The sequence below is a fragment of the Pseudogymnoascus destructans genome (genome assembly GCF_001641265.1).
Source record: "Pseudogymnoascus destructans isolate 20631-21 unplaced genomic scaffold scaffold_3, whole genome shotgun sequence".
Taxonomy (NCBI): Eukaryota; Fungi; Ascomycota; class Leotiomycetes; order Thelebolales; family Thelebolaceae; genus Pseudogymnoascus; species Pseudogymnoascus destructans.
In genome coordinates this window covers 1,586,870-1,602,138 of record NW_020167522.1, presented here as the reverse complement: position 1 = coordinate 1,602,138, position 15,269 = coordinate 1,586,870, and the positions used below count along the sequence as shown (strand labels likewise).

The window sequence follows — 15,269 nt, the reverse complement described above, 5'->3', positions numbered from 1 at the left end:
CAACACTCGCGCGGTGCTATTGCACTTGAAAAATCAAGACAGAACGGCAAATCACTCCCTCGATCTGGCCGGCCATTGCTCTATAGCATACGGGGCTGTCGAACTATGCTTTGCAATTTGCGACTACACCTAAAACTCACATTCTAGCAATGCCGTGAAGACACAGGTCTAAAAATAAGCAATGGAAAGATAAAGTCAATTGCAAAAGAGAATGGACTTGCACATTAGCGAGCAAAAAAGTGACTAGAACTCACGAAGGTACATGCGGCAAATCGGCTTCTATGGTGTAAATGTCAAGCACATTAGGATGTAGAAAGATGGCGGAAATACATGTGGAGTGATGAGTGCTCTATTAAGCAAGGGAGAGGGAAAAAGTAAGTATGGTGTTTTGGCTTACCACAAGACAAGTGGAAGCCAGAACTTGTTAAAACTTACAGATCTAGTAAAGATATTAAAATAATGGTATAGGCTGCATTTTGGGGTGATAAAAAGCGGTGTCCTCTATATATTATAGACCGAGACTTTGAGTCTATAAAGCATGGATACTCTGCAAACTCATATCTTGAAGTTCTTAATGCACGTTTACAAGTTTACTACGAGGAAGGAGTTATTGCACGTTTACAGGTTTACTACGAGGAAGGACTTATTTATGCAAGATAATGCAAACTACCCGCCACACAACATAAGAAGTTCATACAACAACTCCAGATGAAGGTGGTCACGGTCTAGGAAAGGGCCGATTCAGGCACACAAAGGGGTGTCAAAATAAGGGGTGGTTGCTCTGACCTGAATCCTGAGGCATGCGGTGGCTACCTACTGAGGTATCATACTGACATTCGTTGCACTCAGTTTGCTATTGTCACAGTTCACCAAGGCATAGGGCGCCAGTTGGGTATTATGAATTAAACTTGTTGAAGTGTATGATATCACTTGCAGCAGTAGTATAAGTCATCAAGTTGAGTTGAACAACAGTTCACTAGAATATGTGTTGTATTGTTGTTTTGAGTGAAGCTATCTACAGGACTATTTGTGGGTGGTCCGCAACCCGATTCGGTTGGCGAGCCACACGCCCAACCAATCAGTCTGAGCAACCTCCTCCTTCAACACACCCCTTTGCATGACTGAATTGAGGCCATTCCCATTTCCTAGGCTGTGATCACCTTCATCTGAAGCTGCTGTATGAACTTCTCATGTTGTGTGGCGGGTAGCGGCTTAGTCAATCCATCTGCTACCATGTCGGCTGTTTCCACATACCAGAGGTCAATTGACCCATTTTCAATGTGCTCCCGAATGAAGTGGTGCTTGACATCGGTATGCTTGGTTCTCTGGTGGAATTTGGGGTTTTCGGCCAAGCTCAATGAGCCTTGGTTGTCTCCATAGATCTTCATAGCTTGAATGTCATTTCCTGTGTACATCATCTACTTCATGATCTGTTGTAGCCATAGTGCTTCTGACACTGCCTTTGCGAGTGCGTAGTACTCTGCTTCTGTGGTTGATTGTGCCACAGTCTGTTGTCGCTTTGAAGTGTGTGAAATCACACCTCCGGCAAAGAAGAAGGCATTTCCAAGGACGGATTTATGGTTTGCTTTATCGCTTGCATAGTCTGAGTCACAGTATCCATGGAGCTGCATATCGCCTTGCATGCCATATTCGATTCCAAGCATCTTTGTGCCTTGTAAGTAGTGAAGGATTCGATCTGCTGCTTTTATGTGAGCTGGCGAAGGATTGGTGAGGAATCTGGACAGAACAGAGACTCCATATGAGATATCTGGTTGAGTCTGGACATGAGCGATCCAATCTTCGATCCATAGAGTTCAATTTCTGCATGTGAAGCCTTGCCTTCAAATGGGACCATGACTTCTACAGCTCCTGTAGCCACAGGTGTGTCCACTGCCTTGCAATTCTCCATGCCATAGCGGTGCAGAATCTTTGTGACGTATGCATCTTGACAGAGGGAAATTGTTCCTGTATTCCTTGCCTCCATCCATTCGCCACTTCTTAATGACTCTGTTGAACTGTGTATTAACCATTTTCTGGAATTTGAGGAGTGCATTGTATGCGCCGCTTTTCGAGTTGTGGAAGTAAGGCCAACGGACTGTGGTTGCCTTTTCTGTAAAAATGGTTGCATACTTCTTCCTTCCAATTCCTTCTGGCGTGATCATTACCATGTCAATGTGCACTTCATTGAATGGTTGCAAGTTCCGAGTTATAGCTTGCTTGCGGATGTGTTTCGTTGCCTTTCCTCTCTCGCATGGATCGCACAATTGGAGAGCTTCATCTTCTTGTTTTTGTGGCGTAAGGTCTTCCTCATTAGAGATTGCCATGCCTCTCACCATTTTTGAGGTCTTCTGTACATTCACAAGTCCAAGATGTCCAAGTCTATGATGCCAGAGTCGAATTGAGTGTGGAGGATTCTTCTCATCTTTGTGAGTAGTTGCTGGAAATGCATATGTACGCGATGCTTCAATTATCATCATGTTCTCATCAAAGCGGAACATTGAAATACCCTCCTTGTTGAGTACAAGATTCTTATCCATGATCCGTAAATCACCCCTTCCTAAGAGCTTTCGAGCTCCCAAAATGTTCATTCCACAATTTGGCAGATATTGAACTTTGGTAAGGTGTAGGGTGTGAATGCCTCCATCATCTGTTGCGCATTGCAATGTTCATTCGCCTTGACCAAGTGCCTTGGTGATGCCACTTGCTGTGTCAATGGATGGAAGAGTCAATGAGGTTTCATATGTGCCACTGTTAAATTACTCGATTGAGCTGGCGATATGTGTCTCTGCTCCAGTGTCAAATAATGTGCCATTTTGAATTGGCGACCTTGAGTGGTTGAGTTGAACACAAATGTATGTGGTGGCATTCTTGCCAAATTGACGATCTTCATCTGATGAGTTGTCATTCTTTGCCTTCTTTAGCTTGTTTGATTTGTTGCTTAATGCATTGAATGGTGTGAACTTCTTTCCTATTCTCTGCTCCTATTTCTGTCGAAGCTTCTTGTTTGTGACAAAGCAGTTTTCAGGTTTGTATCTTGCATTCAGATTTTTGCAGTTCTTGCACATCTTTCCTCCTTTGCCCTTTATGTCCTTGAATTTTGAATTTGGCTTCCCTTTCTGATTTGGCTTTCCATAATGTGCGCTTCCATCCTCTTTCTTGTCCTTCTTTCGGGCTTCATCTGTAATGTCCTCAATAAGTGCAGAAAGTGTAACCTTTGTTGCTTCACTGCGTATATTCGAGCGCTGGCGTTCTGCCCATATTGGCCATGCATCTGAGAGTGCCATGATGAAGAGGATTGGGTGCCAGACATCTGGTGGAGGGATCTCGAGGTTAGCAAGTTTCTCAATTGTCTTTTTGAAGCCAATAATGAACTGTTCGAGGTTTGCGTAATCTTCGTACTTGATCTTGGTGTATGTCTCAATTGCATTAAAGTTGAGCACAGCACCAGTGCCTTCATATTGAGATTGTTAAGATTACCCACATCTCGCGTGCGGATTTGCAACCTGCAAGCAGCTGTGATGGTGTTTTCTTCACATTAGTTTGGATGATGAGTTTCATCGATGCGTCTCCTGCTTTCCATGCTTTCCATGTGGCGAGTTTCTCAATGTCCACCTTCTCATCGAACTCATCTGCTTGTGGAGGAGCTTTGCCTTTTGGGTGTATGAAACGGACAAGGTCGTTGGCATCCGCAAGGTCCTCCATCGCAGTTTTCCATTGTATGTAATTCTCCTCCCCTTGGAGTTTCATGTTCTCTGGGAGGTTATTCTGACCTCCATTGCCTTCACCCATTGTGAAAGGTCTTGTGTGTTTGTATAAGGAATTTCGAGTTTGTGAGAGTTGGATGATGGATGATGGATTCGATCTGGGGATTCCTAGATTGTAGAATTGATCTTCTTCTTCCTCATCTTGCTGAGTTGAATCGATCACCTGCCAGAGGCTGCAAGTTCGTCTTGAGGTTTTCGTGGAGTGTATGTGCTGTATGTTAGCACTTGTCCATGAATTCAGATTGTATGTGCTGTAATGAGCACTTCTCTGAATATGATAACTTTTGGCTTTACGATAGCTGGGCTCATAACCTGTTGAAGTGTATGATATCACTTGCAGCGGTAGTATAAGTCATCAAGTTGAGTTGAACAACAGTTCACTAGAATATGTGTTGTATTGTTGTTTTGAGTGAAGCTATCTACAGAACTATTTGTGGGTGGTGTAAGGATGCGTTCCCATTCTAGGGAGTAGACTCTGGGTAGCTGTGAGGTCACGTGTAATGATTTGGGTGGGCTAACTGAGTCGGAACCGAGTCGGATAGGTTTCGGGTACTTGAGACAATCAACTCACAGGGTCCCCCCTTCATCTTTTTTGTATCCTTCGTAGTAGACCTATAGGATAGCATCCGTTTAGCCTCCGACTCGCACTCTCATATGCTATTACTGTGAGCTGGGTGCCCTGTGTGCTTACATTATACAAAAAAGATCACGCCTACTGGGGACGGCCGTACTTAAATAATATCCCCTCAGGAGAACTACCGTTACACCATCGACTGCAACTCGGTGACGTTTCGGAGGACAGACCTGACGGCTTCAAATAGCCGTGATTCCAGAGATCTCACGGACAGCCAGCGGATCAGGGTTTGATTCTTCAGAACAAGCTGGTAAAGTCGCCGACGCGTTGGCGCCAAATAGCATACGAGATCCTTAAGAACCCCCTCCTAGCACAGAGGAAATTGTGGACAAGAGCGTTGATAGCTACAAGCTACCAGAAGTCAAGCTCTTTCGTATCGGTACTGATACACACCCGAGGCAATATGTCAAAAAAGCCGATATCAAACATACCCCCAGAATGACTACCAGACAAACCACTGCTGCAGCTATGACCGCTGTGCCATCCAAAGACATCCCGAATCGAATGGCCCACCTCGAGGCACAGATACAGGAGGTCAAGGATCTACTAGTTACCCTGATGGCAGCCCAGACCAGAATCCCATCCACACCATCGGTGGATGCCCCCATACCCACAGTCGAAGCTACGGAGCAACGAACGCCTCGCACACGAAACACCCCTGAGACAGTTCAATTGCCACCTCTTCGGAACACTCGTTCTCCATCAATTCCAAGGTCATCACGAATGCTCACCGAGGACCCTCCGAATCGCTATAAGAAATCAACCATCTCTGAGAAAATCCTTCCTCTCAGCGATGGGATAGAACATACCTTCCTACAATGGAGCGCTTCGATTCGGGACCGACTCGTAGTCAATGAGGACCACTACCTTACCGACGTCTTGAGAAGAGCATTGATATGGGGAACTACGACCGGCCTGGCAAAAACCTACTTGGAACCCCAATACCTGTCCGCTACGCATGGGTTCCACAGTGCTGAGGAGATGATGGATCTACTAGGTTCATACTACCTCACAGGCAACGAGATGGAACAGGCCAGGAACCTATTTGACGACCTGCAAATGGGAGAGAAAGGGCATGCTAGCGAAACCTTCCTAGAGGCTCGTTTCCAAAGTGCAGCTATCACAGGACAAGTCTCTGAGTCGGAATGGTTCCAGTACATGTGGAACAAGTTGACTCCCCAATTCCGCAGCCGCATCGCGATCATCAAAAACCAATGGAATGGAGACTACCAGACCATGGTACGAGAACTTACCGCCTTCGATAAGGAACGGCGCCAGAACAACGAATTGAATCTGCTACCCGCTCTCACAAGGACGTCCACACGTACCACAGATACGGCAAAGGCATCAGCGTCGAAGCCGACTCGAGCCACATCCGCTCTGTTCACCCGAACCGCGTTCCTCCCCAAGCCAGCCATACCGGAACGTGTGAGAACCACAGTCCCTGCGTCCTCAGGGAACTGTTTCAAGTGTGGCAAGACCGGCCATTTCCAGGATAAATGCCCCCTTAACGCTACTATCAAGGAAATGGACCGTAACGACCCCGAGGCAGAAGAACAATGGGAAGAAGCCGTGGAACTTCAATCGGATGTGTCCCTCGAGGAAAATGACGAGGCCTAGGAGAAGGCTCCTTCCTAGGTCTACGCAAATGTGACCTGTGAGGACTAGACTTACGAGAACTCCTGGGAGGTACCCAGTTCTTAGTCGACACGACCCTGAGTATGAATGGACTCGGGGTGCAGAAGTCCCTAGCAGACACAGGAGAAAATGGCTACCTCGTCATTAACAAGCCTTTCGCAATACGACTGTCGAAACCGCTTCAGAGCCGCATACGGACACTACCCTACACTGTATCCATACGTGGATTTCAGCGCAAAATCCAAGGCCACGTATTGGAGTATATTCGGTTACACTTAACAGTCAAAGGACGCTGAATATATAACTGCCCCTTTGTACTCCTGGACCTTGGAGCACAAGATGTGATAATTGGGAAGAAGCTTTTCAGCCGCTTCCGAATACTACTCGACTCTGCAAAGAGCCGGTTAGTATGGCCAAAGGAGTACCCGCCGACTCCTAGCTGGAGCAAGGAGATCACCTTGCCCTACCACTCACGCGAAACGTCCATTAAACATCCTGCATACCAGTCGGATGCGAATCGCCGGGATTTCGCAATCCACCGCGAAGACAGACGCCGCGCAGGCGGACGTTCGATGGAAATGAAAGTGATAACTTCCGACTACGAAGAGATCACCGATACGCCATCGAACCCACTACGAAACCAGGAGGTTTCTCCCCCACTGCAGAAAACCCTAGTACATAGGTTTATGCCCATGCATATATGCAAAATCAGTGCAAATGCTTTCCACCACGAGATGATGCGAAACGACTCCGAGTTTTTTCAGACTAGCATCTACGAAATCGATCAGATCATTCATAAAAAAGAGTTGGTAGAGGATGAAGAAACACTCCGCCTCATCCAGCAGAAGCTTCCGCATATGCACCGGAAGTACACCAATGTCTTTTCGAAGTTGGAATCGGATCGAATCCCCCCACACCGCATATACGACCACAAGATACAGCTGGAAGCCCCTTTACCAAACGCTTTCTCCCCGTTATATCGACCGGGCACCAAAGAGCTTAAGGCTACCAAGCAATACCTGTTAGAGAACCTAGAGAAAGGCTTCATCGTCAACAGCAACAGCCCCTTTGCATCCCCTATCTTATTCGTAAAGAAAGCGGATGGTAAATTAAGATTTTGCATCGATTACCGGAAGTGGAACGATCCCTACCCCATCCCGCGTATTGACGAACTACTAGGACGGGTGTCGAAAGCAAAAATCTTCACGAAGCTAGATATCAGACAAGCCTTCCATCGCATACGGATGCACCCTGACTCAGAAGAGTACATGGCCTTTCGGACTCGCTATGGATCCTATAAGTGCAAAGTGCTGCCGTTTGGACTAACGAACGGTCCCGCAACCTATCAGCGGTATATGAATGACGACCTGATGCAATACTTAGATGACTTCTGCATACTTAGATGACATCCTAATCTATTCAGAGGACCCTACGGAACACGTAGATCAAAGCCGATTTGAATAAATGCGAGTTTAACGTCACCAGGACAAAATACTTGGGTTACGTTCTCACTACCTCTGGTGTCGAAGCGGACCCCGACAAAATCGAACCCCTTCATAACTGGATCCGACCGACCACTGTTACGGGTGTGAAGTCCTACTTACTTGGGATTCTGTGGCTTCTATAGACAATTCATTCGCAATTTTGGCAAAATAGCAAAGCCCCTCACCACCATCACTAGTCCCTCGGAGCCGTTCCGATGGACAGACGAATGTGAGGCTGCTTTTGAGGAATTGCGCTGGCAACTCCTAGCAGTACAGGCACTTCACCACTTCAACCCCAAATTGCCTACGAAGCTGAAGACAGATTCCTCCGATGGAGTCGTAGCTGGTGTCCTGTCCCAGGAACACCCTGACAAGCGATAGTACCCCGTAAGCTTCTACAGTCACGTCCTATCCGGACATGAGATCAACTGGGAGATCCACGACAAGGAACTATTCGCAATCGTGAAAGCCTTTGGAAAATGGAGGCCCGAGTTGGCTTCGGTGCGCCACCGAGTCGACGTTTACACTTACCACCGTTCGCTGAAATATTTCATGTCTACCAAGGTTCTTACCGCGAAGCAGGTTCGGTGGATGGAGCTACTCTCCGACTTCAATTTCTGCATTATGTACACCGCGCAAGAATAACCAGAAGGCAGATATTCTGAGCTGAAGAGACCAAGACCTGGTAACGCAGCAGAAAGTCAAGCTTGATAGTAGGGCGAGGGTATTGTTAGGTCCAAGCTGCCTGCACCCCTGAATCAGCACCGAACTCGCCGAGAGCTACATAGCATCCATTAATTTGATGGACACCCCCAAGCCCCAGATGCCTTTCGATTTAATAGAGGCTTTATGTGAGGACAACAGAGAGTCGTTTACAGAATCACGTGCGAAACACCCCCTATCTGACAGGTTCACGTTGAACGGCCGGCTTCTTCTATACAAAGGCCGGCTATGTGTAAATCACCACACTGAGCTATGTACGAAACTAATCCGAGAAGCGCACGACCAGCTGTCGGTGCCACATCCTAGCGGCCGGAAAACCTATCAATTGATTGCCCTGAAGTACCACTGGGTCGGGATGGAAGCGGATTGTTTGCGCTACGTGATGAATTGTGTGACATGTTGGCTTTCTCATACCAATGTCACCAAGCAACAAGGATTCCTACACCCACTGCCCGTACCTGAATATCCTATGCAACACCTCACCATGGACTTCAAGGAGTTCCCAAGGGACAAGCATGGATAAGACAGCATCTTAGTGTTTATGGACCGACTCGGAAAGAGTTCAGTGACCATACCTTGCTACAAAACCAAAACTGCCCGGCAAATGGCACAATTGTTTATCGAATGGATATACTGATTCAGACACACTCCGGAGTCAATTGTAAGCGACCGTGGACCCCAATTCGTTTCATCCTTTTGGCAGGAGTTCTGTCGAATTATCGTTGTTAAGGTTAAGCTGTCGACTGCCTATCATAAGCAGACCGACAGACAGACGGAAATCATGAACTGATACATCGATCCGAGACTAAGGCCTTTCATATCCCATTACCAGGATAACTGAAGTGAGCTCATCCCCATAATGGACCGCGTGCAAATGACACTCCCCACGCATCCATTGGCATGACCCCCTACTGACTCAAGTACGGAACCGATCCGCGTACGAGTTGGGATTGGAACACTCCAAAAAGCACCAACCCCCGGGAGACTCTAAACCTAGAGGAAGCCAAGGCGGTTGCAGACTGAATGCATACCGCATGGGTCCACGCAAAGGAAAACATGGCAAAGGGACAAGAGGAAATGTCTAAGCACGCGAATCGACGCCGAAGGGCCATCAACTGGGACGTAGGAGATATAGTGTACCTATCAACCAAAAATTTGAAGAACTCTCGCCCTAGCCGCAAGTTGGGCCAACAATGGGTCGCACCATATACGGTGTTGGAACAGATTGGTCACGCATTTCGATTAGAACTACCTACCGGTTCTCAAATACACGATGTGTTCTCACCAGACGTCCTCATGAAGGATCCGAACAACCTCCTACCTGGTCAGGATCCGCCTGAGCCTAGCAGCGAAGTGATAGACAGCATAGAGGAGATCCTCGCTGTGATAGTGGGGTCGGATACGATCCGGACCCGGAGTGGTACCCAGCATCGAACTTCATGAACTCTCCCCATAAACTCAGATAGTTTCACACGGAACACCCAATTTGCCTCGGTGGCCTCTTTGGCAGCGCGGAGGGCCGCAAACTCTTCCCCAAGGAACCAGGGCAGCTTCCACCAAAGTCAGCAATGGCCAACCAAACCAAACACCGAACCCCACAAGAAAACCTACCGAGACGCAAGGCGAGTACTGCGCTGTGCAGTACCCACACTTGGAACTGGTCGGGGACCAGACGCAGTCGTGGGACTGGATCCCTTCGGGCCAAAGCCCGAAGGCAGCACAGACAGAGTATGCAGAAGGCAACCGTAAGGGCCCTGGAGGGTGCAGGAACCGGCATCTTCAAATTTGGAATCTGCTATTCCGTTAGCCCAGCACAAGTTATCAACACCACGCCAATGCGCTCTCATCACCTACTCGTTCATGTGGATTGGATGTATACTATCCAATCTATCAGTATCACATCAAGAAATGGACAGGGAGGGGCCACTTACTGGTCTCGGGCGGGAGGGTCGCTGGCGTTGTTGTTGTAAGAAAAAAAACAAGAGGAATTGGGTGAAGCGGAATACTCAAATGTTGATTTACAACAATAAACTCTGAATCGGGCTAGCGCAGCCACTTCTTCTTTCACGTTTATGAAAATTCTACTCAAACGTGTAGTGGACACCTTCCGGTACTGATTCGGACCTCAAGAACGAACCTGAGATTGAATAAAGCGAGCTCCAGTTTCGCATGCCAAACGGACCCTAACGCGATACCACCTCGGGATGACTGCTGTGGCAAACAAAGCATCTTCCTGACGCGCACGACAAACAGAGTTGTTCCGGACGTAATTACCAGCCAACATTCTGATAACAAAGAACGCTCCACTCACGGATACCATTCGGAGACGTTGCGGACATGATACTAGCCACGTGCTTTGCGGACAAAGCACTCTCTCAGGAGGGGGGTAGTGTAAGGATGCCTGTCCCTCAGTGACGGAAAGCATCTGAGTCAGGCAGGTTACGGTCACATGATAAGAGTTAAGGCAGGTTAGCCGAGTCGAACCCGTTTCGGGTACTTAAGGGGGTTGACCCAACAGGGTCACTCTCCCTCAGTGACAGAAGGTATCTGAGTCGGATAAGTTATGGTCACGTGGTGAGAGTGAAGGCAGGTTAGCCGAGTTGGACCCGTTTTGGGTACTTAAGGAGATTGACACAACGGGGGTTCCTCTCTTCATCTTTTTTGTATCCTTCATAGTAGACCTATAGGATAGCATCTGTTTAGCCTCCGACTCGCACTCTCATATGCTATTACTGTGAGCTGGGTGCCCTGTGTCCTTACACTCCTGTAGCATAAATAGGATTGCCCTTTCCTTAAGAAAGGGCAAGCAGGCAATACAGTAAATTGACTAGCACATACTTCTATGTCTTTTCCAAGCTTCCAAGCAGTGATCTTGTTATTCTTTGTTTCTGAAAAGTCAGTGAGGTGCTACCTCTGACTTCCCCCTGATGTTACGGCTAAGTGCTAGTGCTATGGCTAGCGCTTACGGCTGCAACCTCACGTGATGGATAACATTGGATATCATGGATAACATTGGATATCATGGATATTATGTTATCCATGTTATCCACGGATATCCCTTTGGCACGACGCCACTATATAAGTAGATAGTATTTCCTTAGATAGGAGCTTCGTGCTCAACTCAATATAGTATTCTTTACAATACTGTAACGTGTTACTTGGAAAGCCTTTGTGTCTAATCCCCTGCCTCCTCTGTCAAGTCAACCTTATGCAAGAAACCTCTGTGTCTTCTATCGTTTAGAAGTCAGCGTTACACCTGAGTTCTCAGACTCAACATTTGTTAGAACTTGTCTAAACCACTTCACTACATCATACACCTGATTGCTCATTGTGGAATAGTCTAAGCTACAACCCGCTGCGAGCCCCTAGGCTAGATGTGAACAATTCGTGACTTGGCTTATTGGGGGAACATGTTCTTCATCTCTTCGTCGCTGAGGTTGATCTCGTGGACGGGGTCACGTTTGCGTTGTAGCTCTGTTTCCTAAGACAGTGTATTGTCTTAGTAAAATCATCCATTCCTTGGGTGGCTAGATTCTCACATCTGATGCACTGTAACGGGTGCCGCCATTACAGTACATGTGGTATATAAAGCGTGTTGCGCGTATTCCGGGCGAGCCGGAATACTGTACTCTTTTTGGCTCAGTGGGATGTAGCACGAGCGTAACCGTACATCGTTACATACACCCACCATTATATGAGGTAGCGCACCTCACTCAGAGTATATAGCTTCTGTAGATTGCTTCACTCTAACAACAACAAAACAATCACATACACCAGTGCTCTGCTGTTCACCATTATTACTTTTACTTCTACCACTGTACTGAGATAATCCACTTAGTTCAACAGTAATGACTAATCAAACACGTGATATAACTGAGTTGCTAAGACCCATACTAGGTACTTAGCAAGTGAGTAATCCTCATTCAACAATACTTGGGACATAAGTGAGTAACTTAGCTAGGTGAGTAAAAATTCTACTACTCGACTGTTGAGTACCTAGTGCGCAGCCTACCTGTGATGCACGCTACGACTGCCAAACAACCCCCCTTATGATGTAATTCACCAATTATTTCAAACCAGCCTCAAATGTTTGTGAATATATCCTTTTCAAAAGAGCACCACAAATATAGAACTGCTCATCTTCTCTATGAAATCTTCCCTCTGACCTTATGTTCACAACGCCACACATAAAAACAGCAGGACCGCGCCTATTTTGCGCGTGCACCGCTTAACCTAAGCGCGGCCAATAGGAGCTCCTGCTACCACCACACAAAGGCAGGTATATATATTGGATCAGGCGAAGAAGAATCACGTCCGGCTCCATGGCTGAGTGGTAGCGACTCTCAGTTGTGGGCTTGATAATATGAAACTGCCACGGATCGTTGTGATAGACGCCCGGCTAACCCCCGGCCCCTATCACAATGATGTGTGGGGTTTGGTTACTGGTCATGTACTCCTACAGTTAGCTCCTGTAGAGAGTAGATGACCTGGTTCTTTTGTCTTTTTTTGCTCTATATTTTTTTTTTCTTCTTTTGGAGAGGTGGGCTCTGTGGTTATATATTTTGGGTTCGAATCCGTGGCTTTGTTGTTATAACAGGCGAAGGCTCTAACGAATTATTTTTGGGGCGCGCTTGCTAATTGTTTGAATTGTGAATATCGTCTATTATGCATGAAACAAAGTACCAAAAAATTAAAAACATTACTATGTCCAATATGTGCCCCTGGAGTTCTAAAATCCAGTTTGATGGATGCTGTGTCCGGTTTGTTGAGCACTCTCTGGCGCTCCTTGCATCTGCCCATATACCATCCCCATTATATCACCACCCTCTTGCTGCATTGTTTCCATAAAGCCTTCCATCTCATCCAAACTGGAGTATAGGCGGTTCAACACGTCCAAAAACCTCCTGGCTTTGTCGGAATGCGTATTTACAGTCTCCAGGATTCGTTTCGCTGCCTCAATATCGGCTCCCCATGCCGCCGCATCTGGTGAGGTTGGCTCGGTTGTGATACAGAAAACCGGGATCAAGCTTGACTGGAAGAGGTAATATCTGATGCGGGTTAGTGTCCGATATATAATTAAAGAACTGGCAAACTTACATCGCATACCAGTCATGCATTGGACTGAAGATATGGAGGGAAAAGTATTCTTCGGTGTACTTCACGGTGAGGTGTGCATATTCGAGACAGAGCTCACGGCATCGTCTTGCAGCTTCCGTGTCCGCCTGCGGCGACAAGACGCCAACGGATTTTTCAGTCGCCCATCTAAGTAGCAGGGGGGTATGTAACATGATCCTGAAGCACGCCAATCTCCAAAGCAGGCGGCAACGGGCAGTTGTTATGTATTCTGGCTCGGTGGGATCGGTATGGCTATATGTAAAGTATGCCGGAAGGGTTTTTTCCCAGACGGTGATCTTTGAATCCATTTCGAGGATTTCTTCGGCAGGCAAATCAAAGCTAGCCATACGGCGGGTGTACATTGAATTGGTGAGTTGGTGAAATTGAATCTGCCAGATTAGATGGGAATAAATAGTTGATCCAGTGGACTCTTCTGGAGCGACAAGTGTTCTTGAGGTCAACTTTTTGTCGTCAACATTCATTGGCTCCTTTATATCCATCATACCATCGGTTGGCCATAATATTGGGCGTCCAAACGTGATGGCAGTCCCAGCATCCATTACGAAAACGCACCATCCAACTCGTCGTCGCATCTCGCGATCAAAAACGCTTATATTCCATGCCGGGAATTCTCGATGCAGCCCAAGGCTTATGGCTATTCGAACGGCCAGTCCAGAGAAGTTCCAGCCTGTGTTTGGATTGTTCTGTCGTTGCGTGAAATGGCCCTTTAGTGCAACAGCTTGGACCAAAGTTAGACTCCCAGAAGACAGAATGGATGTGTTTCTGCTCCATCCCTGGGTTTTTGCACCCAGTAGCTCATCGAACCCCTTGGTGTCATATCCCATACACCACCCGCCAATAGCTAGGATTACATGCCGCAACAGCAACCACGACTCTGAGTCCGGTTTTGGAGCGATATCCTCGGTCTGAGCTCTAAAAGTAGCCTCGTGAACGATAGGGTATCTCGTGTGAAAATTCCGAAAATAGGAATCAATCAGTGTGCTAATAAGCTGGTCCAGGTCTGCGTCATGGGTCATCTCGCTCCAGGCCCAAGCTTCTCGCAGTGAGGGTTTAAGGGTCCTGGACGAGTCAATAACCCTCGATACTGATGAATCAATGGTCCACCCATTATGATGAAGGGATCGTAGCAAAGCCACGTTCGCAGATGTTCCAAGATAACCGGCTCCTTCTGGATTCACCGACAAAAATGCCATACCATCCGCTAGCTGGTTTAGGGCATCCCCCTGTTCACTCCATTCGAACCCAGTTGATATTCGAGGAAACGAATCTGTATAACTTGGATGTGATGGGGCATCCGAAGTAGTAGCAGCCCATGGATTAGTGGGAAGTTCCCAGGTGCTAGACCCGGGAATTCCTGGCGTCTGTGGAGCCAATTTCTCAAGATCAACGCCAGGTATTAACTCTGCACATTTCGCTTCTAGCTTCTGCAACCGGTTTTCAAGCGAAGTAACATATCTGCGGCACCTGTTACAAAAGACGTTCGTTGGAATAGGAAAAACACCTACTCGCGAGTCAGCGGGCTTCGCTGGATCTTCGCCGAATAGACACAGGGCCTACGCTCTCTCCGACAATAGGCACATGCTGGCCTTTCTTTAGAGCACTGGTAAATGTTAAACTTTAGCACATCATTGAAGTTGCACAGAAATTACCCTAAATTTACGATGGCGGCATTCTTCGCACTATACAAAAGTCAGCGATTATTACTTGGCGGGGTTGATGAAATGGTTGAAAGGAATCATAGAAGCGTCCAACCCATCCCATCCCATCTCGACATACCGCGTAACGATTCATGATAGCATTAGCACCGTGGTGCATAAGGCACTGGTTATTACGATGCTCTTGAATCTAAAAGTCCTCTTCCCATTGGTAGCTTCAGCCTGACAGTCCCAC

The 15,269-nt window shown here is 47.2% G+C and overlaps 1 protein-coding gene across 1 annotated transcript; it reads right to left on the bottom strand.

Moving 5' to 3' along the window:
- Positions 1 to 12,883: 12,883 nt before the first annotated feature.
- LAC9 (lactose regulatory protein lac9 and GAL4-like protein) lies at positions 12,884 to 15,266 on the bottom strand. Its single transcript, XM_024465403.1, has 5 exons — positions 15,156 to 15,266; positions 15,029 to 15,058; positions 14,885 to 14,979; positions 13,341 to 14,834; positions 12,884 to 13,291 (listed from the first exon to the last, which is right to left on the bottom strand). Exons 1-5 carry the CDS (start codon positions 15,192 to 15,194, stop codon positions 12,973 to 12,975), a joined length of 1,977 nt encoding a protein of 658 aa, XP_024327245.1. The 5' UTR covers positions 15,195 to 15,266; the 3' UTR covers positions 12,884 to 12,972.
- Positions 15,267 to 15,269: the final 3 nt, after the last annotated feature.